The following is a 5,218-nucleotide window of genomic DNA, read 5'->3' on the forward strand; positions in this document are numbered from 1 at the left end:
TAAAATAACAAATGAAAGCAAATTATACATACATTATTTTATTTATTTATGAAATACAAATGAAAGAAAAAACTGTCTGAAATTCTTACAATTTATAAGTTTTTTAAAATCCCATATTTTTCAATCAGAAGTAAACATTCTCCAAAAGTGAAATATAAATAAAGTAAATTTCATTATGCTTTTAAACTGAATTATTTTTAAAAATTATTTTTTTATAAAAAAAATTGCACTCATTCTAAAAATAAATAAAAATAAAAATAAAAATTGTACTCTTTTAAATTATTTTTTTTAAAAAAGTTCTCCGCGTTAGGCGAACTGTCGTAGAAAATTCCAAGAAAAGTAGTGAATCTAGAAGAGCTTTAGCTTGAGTAATTTAACTTCATTATTGAGCATATTTATTTTGCTGACCCACATATCATTAATAAATTTAGCAGAAATTAAAGCCCTTTACTCCAAGATTGCTCAACGGCCAACGCTTTCCTCGTCTTCATCTCCCTAGAAAATCATTTCTCCAAGAAATTCCTGTTTCTTTCCTTGTTAAAATTGGTGGGTTTTCTATTTAATCTTTGATTGATCTTTCAATAATATGCAATAGAGTGAAAATGGGGCTGCATCAATCTAAGGACGAGCTGTTGTATAAAGAAGTGAGTAAGGGAAACATTGAAGGCATCAAAGCTTTACGAAGTCAAGGCGCTGGACTTGAGGTATATGATTTCATGTAAAATAGTTTTTTTTTTTGGGTGTTTTCTTAACGTATATTTTGCTCCTTTCTATTATTTATTTATGTTTCAATTGTGAAAAATTTATGGTTCAGAGTATAACAATTGAAATTTAAAGGAGGGCCAGTTGAATTTTTTGAAAAAAAAAATCGCTTCTTTTTCATTTTGGGGTCTATCCCTGATTCCTCGTTTTATGTTTGAGAAGGGTATGGTGAAATTGAAAGCCTAGCTTTCGATTATATTAAGACATACAGAGTCAAATATGTCCGCAAATCTTGAAGGCTTAGAGTGAAATTCTGAGTCGCTGCATTTGATTTTTAGGCTTGATTTTATCCTGTGCTGCAGTTATATAAATAGTCTCGAGTATTATGATTTGTCAGCTCTTAACTCTGTTAATCTTAAGATGGAGGTGACATTTTCTAGTCTTATTGATGCCAAAACATTTCAAGCTGAAATGGAGGATGCATTTGAAAGTTATGTTCGCGTCCTTGGCTGTATCTACATAACTAAATGCTGAGTAAAGTTGCTGGGTAGAAAGGATGGTAGTTACAAAGTACGACAATGAAGCCGCCTTTGCGATAAAATTGTTCGTTTAATTGTCAATTGTATGAAAGTAGGACTCATAAAATTAAGAGTTGAAAGAGTTTTATATGCATCTTTAGTAGGGAAAATAATATGAGTGAAAAACCACAAAAATTGAGCTGACTGATTGATCTAAGTTTCATGCTCCGGGGCTTGAATCTTTTCTGCTAAAATGTCGATTGTGATGGCAGTGGGTTGATAGCGAAAAAAAGACACCATTGATTTTAGCTTGCACGAGTCCGGAGCTTTACAATGTCGCCAAAACATTGATCGAATTGGGTGCCAACGTGAACGCTTATCGTCCAGGTATATGATATACAATTTTAATGTCCACGACATTTTATATTATCGTGCAAAACAACGGTAATAAGATTTTAGCTCCAGCCCTGGTTTGGTTGCTAAGTCATTGGTTATACTTTAATGTGCTACTCTTTCAGGTTTAGACTTATCATGATGTTTATATCAATTTGAAAGTGATATTAAGAAACTCATTCAGAAGCCATATCAAAGGGCTATTGTTTTGTTCCTTTTTTTCGAAAAAAAAAAGAAAGAAAAGAAAGGTCGTGGGTAACTTGTGATTGTGCATGAGTAAAAATGTTTTTTTTTTACTTTTTAATGTCTTTATTACGTACCTCATGTAACTGTGATCTGTTGAGCCTATTATAGATCCAAGTGCTTGATATCATCTTTTATTACCAGAACATCTGATTATTTTCATGGTTTCTATTTAAGGACACCAAGCTGGAACTCCTCTGCATCATGCCGCGGAAAGAGGCCTTGGACGGACAGTAGAGTTGCTTCTTTCACATGGAGGTATGCACACTTTATTTTGTTTTTTAGTACATGATTTTTTTTGCCACAAAATATGGACTACCATTCATGATTTTTCTTGTTTGTTTGATCGATGATTTCTGTAAATCTCAGCAAATGCACTAAAAATAAATGACAATTGCCAAACACCACTTGACATTGCCAGAATGAGAGGGTACAGCAATGTAGTCCGAGGAATTGAGGTACTATTGTCAGACTTGTTATCATTGTAGTGAAGTTATCTGGTTTAGTTTAGTTGCATTTAATAACAATGAAACCTTGACATTTTGTGTTTTGCTGCTCAGGGTAAATTGTGCTTATTCTCTGGTTGGCTGAGAGAACTTTTTGGCCCAGGCTTTTTGGACCGTCTGGCACCTCAATTGCTTTCAAGAAAAGTGTGAGTACCATACATGCCCATATTAATAATCGCTAGTTTGGAACTTTTATCAAAGAATTAACCTTATCGTAATTTCTTATTTAAATAATTTATGTTGTCTAGAAGTTGTCATCTTGTCTGCTCATGCATGTGTGGGACATACTGATTATTTAAATTAATTGGTAGAAACATGTGATTTTGTTTGCGAAACAGTTCGTTTTACCTTTTTCTTTGTCTTGTCTATGCATTTTTCATTGGACATTTTCATATCGAATTAGTGACTGATTTCAAGAATCTCAAATTCTAATTAATCTTTCGAATTCTACACAGATGGGTGGTCGTTTTACCTTGTGGTTCCCGCAATCTTAGTAAGCCTTTCAAGTTGGAGCTTGCTATATATGCTGGTGCACAGGTGCCCTTTTGCTTAGATTGATTTCTCTGTCAGTCCATGTTTTTTCGATTTTGCATATATTAGTTGTTACCTTTCAGCTAGTCGCCTTGCATGCACAGATATAAACTCACGAGTGCTGAAACTTATTAATTCTACCGCTGGGCCATTTGGCTAGTCAGATTCTCGTGAAAATGATTGCATACATGATGTTGAAGATGCAATACTAAGCACAAAATTCTTCCAATCATGTGTGTATGCGTCACCTAACTATGTGAAGTTAATTTATTCCTCGACTTGAATTTTTACCCTGTTGATAGGATTCCCAGCCACGGACACTTATTCCACTTTGGAAGGCCAATCTTGGGGAGCCAAATTTTAACCAATCTGATCCTATAGCGATCATATCCGACGTTTCAAGAAGTAAGGGATTCCATTTTGTTATTCATTATTTCCATATATGGTGTATATATATGCTAGATAAGTGAGAAAATTTTTATCTTTATGCATAGTTCCAAGACGCTGGAAGAGAAGGCGCTGCATTAAGGCTTCACAGGAGGCAGGCAGTAAGTGTATTTATTTCAATGTCAAAAATGAAATATCTTGGAGTTAGGAAATTCAGATTTTAAGGGGTGCTTCTTTGTTAAATCTTCAGTTGCTAACACAAGATCAAAATTAGTAATAATAAAATGCTGTCAAATAAGCACTTTTGTTCGATGATAAAATATGGTGTTTGATTGTAACTTACTCCTAACATGACAGGTGGACGAATTAAACTGGCACCTGTGCAAGAAAGCGAAAAACAGCAACTGCAGCAGTTTTGCAATGCTTGCAAAGGAATTCCTCAGGTTGATCACATTTTCGAACCTGGCTTTCATTTTATGCACTTGAACTTGAGTCTAGCAAATTTCTCATAACATCTTGGAAGCACAATGTTTCCTTTTCCAAATAAAAAACGTGTATAAGTGCACTTATCAGTCAAGGAGATGTATGAGGATATGGTATACACCATGATTATAATGTAGAAAAGAATTTCCCCAAAGTGCATTTGTATTTGTGGCTGCAATGACGGGCTTGATCTGTGTCTGAACGCTTATGCTTTCACGTTTTGTGATACCTTGCTGGATTAGTTGGCCAATTTTGAACAGGGTTGGTGATACTATGAGAAACTAAATTCTTTACCAATACTTTGACTAGCATTTCTCTCGACTTTATAGAACTCATCAACAGTTTGAATATCAGGTGATGCATTCAATATTTCCGTTCAACGATCAAGTCCCGAGTGTTCAAGCAACTGCGCCGCCACCTTCAGATGATGATCAGCTCGCTATGGCAATTAACGGCTCTAGTCAGTTTGCTGAACGTGAAAGATTTGCATCCCAAGTCGACTCATCCTCGAGTTCAGCCAGCTCTGCAAATAGCCCCCGCACCCATGATAAGTGCTACACAACCGAAGCCTCAACCAGCTATAATCCCAGTGGGAGCAAAGACGAGGTTCTGCAAACCATTTCTGGTGCTAGTCCGACTCCGCATTTTCAAAGCCAAAATAATGTCCCTTATACTGTCTCGATTCCATCAGCTCCTGCTTCAGACGCTGCCATTGATAATGGTCCAATCCACTATCCATCAATCAACATGACCCCTGTTGATTTATCTGCTGGTGACATATCTGGTGCTACCGTTGAAAAGAAAGAAGATGGTAGTGCTTCATCTTGCACGATTTGCCTGGACTCCCCACTCGAGGGAGCTTGCATTCCTTGCGGCCACATGGCTGGGTGCATGTCTTGTTTGAATGAGATTAAGGCGAAGAAATGGGGTTGCCCCGTCTGTCGTGCCCACATCGACCAAATCGTAAGGATATATTCCGTCTAGTGAGCTTTGTAGTTATGATGTGCAAACCCCCCATTATGTGTGTATGTATGTATAGAAACACCTCTCGCCTTTCGCCTTGCGTTTTCGATTTGTCGAAAAAAGACGTGGAAAAGGTGTGATATGAATCTTGTGTGATATCTACCATAAAGAAAAGGACAAAAATTGTTTGTCGAGGCTTTGTTTGGTACTGAGACGATGAGCAAATAAATCTTAATTAAATTTTGGTATTAAATCGACCCATCCCGAGATCAGTATCTATTTGAACTGGTTAATTTTTATTGGGAAAATAGCTAAATTCACTCGCTGAGTATGTGAGAGAGGTTATATCTAAAATAGTCAAATTTTGGCAAAAATTTGTGTGAGACGGTCTCACGGATCGTATTTATGAGACGGATATCTTATTTGTGTCATTCATGAAAAAATATTACTTTTTATATTAAGAGTATTATTTTTTATTGTGAATATGAGTAT

The 5,218-nt window shown here is 35.8% G+C and overlaps 1 protein-coding gene across 1 annotated transcript; it reads left to right on the forward strand.

Moving 5' to 3' along the window:
- Positions 1–401: 401 nt before the first annotated feature.
- On the forward strand, positions 402–4,920 carry LOC140827838 (putative E3 ubiquitin-protein ligase XBAT35). Its single transcript, XM_073190694.1, has 10 exons — positions 402–704; positions 1,493–1,607; positions 2,034–2,114; positions 2,226–2,314; positions 2,417–2,508; positions 2,818–2,899; positions 3,196–3,298; positions 3,388–3,441; positions 3,638–3,723; positions 4,118–4,920. Exons 1-10 carry the CDS (start codon positions 603–605, stop codon positions 4,745–4,747), a joined length of 1,434 nt encoding a protein of 477 aa, XP_073046795.1. The 5' UTR covers positions 402–602; the 3' UTR covers positions 4,748–4,920.
- Positions 4,921–5,218: the final 298 nt, after the last annotated feature.

Source organism: Primulina eburnea, chromosome 3, assembly GCF_022965805.1.
Source record: "Primulina eburnea isolate SZY01 chromosome 3, ASM2296580v1, whole genome shotgun sequence".
In the NCBI taxonomy this organism is placed as follows: Eukaryota; Viridiplantae; Streptophyta; class Magnoliopsida; order Lamiales; family Gesneriaceae; genus Primulina; species Primulina eburnea.

Excerpts from the sequence above, each read along its gene's own strand:
- LOC140827838 (XM_073190694.1), top strand. The coding sequence starts at position 603 with ATGGGGCTGCATCAATCTAAGGACGAGCTGTTGTATAAAGAAGTGAGT. Across the intron at positions 2,315-2,416 it reads ATGTAGTCCGAGGAATTGAG|GGTAAATTGTGCTTATTCTC; the intron begins GTACTATTGTCA and ends TTTGCTGCTCAG. Across the intron at positions 3,724-4,117 it reads CTTGCAAAGGAATTCCTCAG|GTGATGCATTCAATATTTCC; the intron begins GTTGATCACATT and ends TTTGAATATCAG.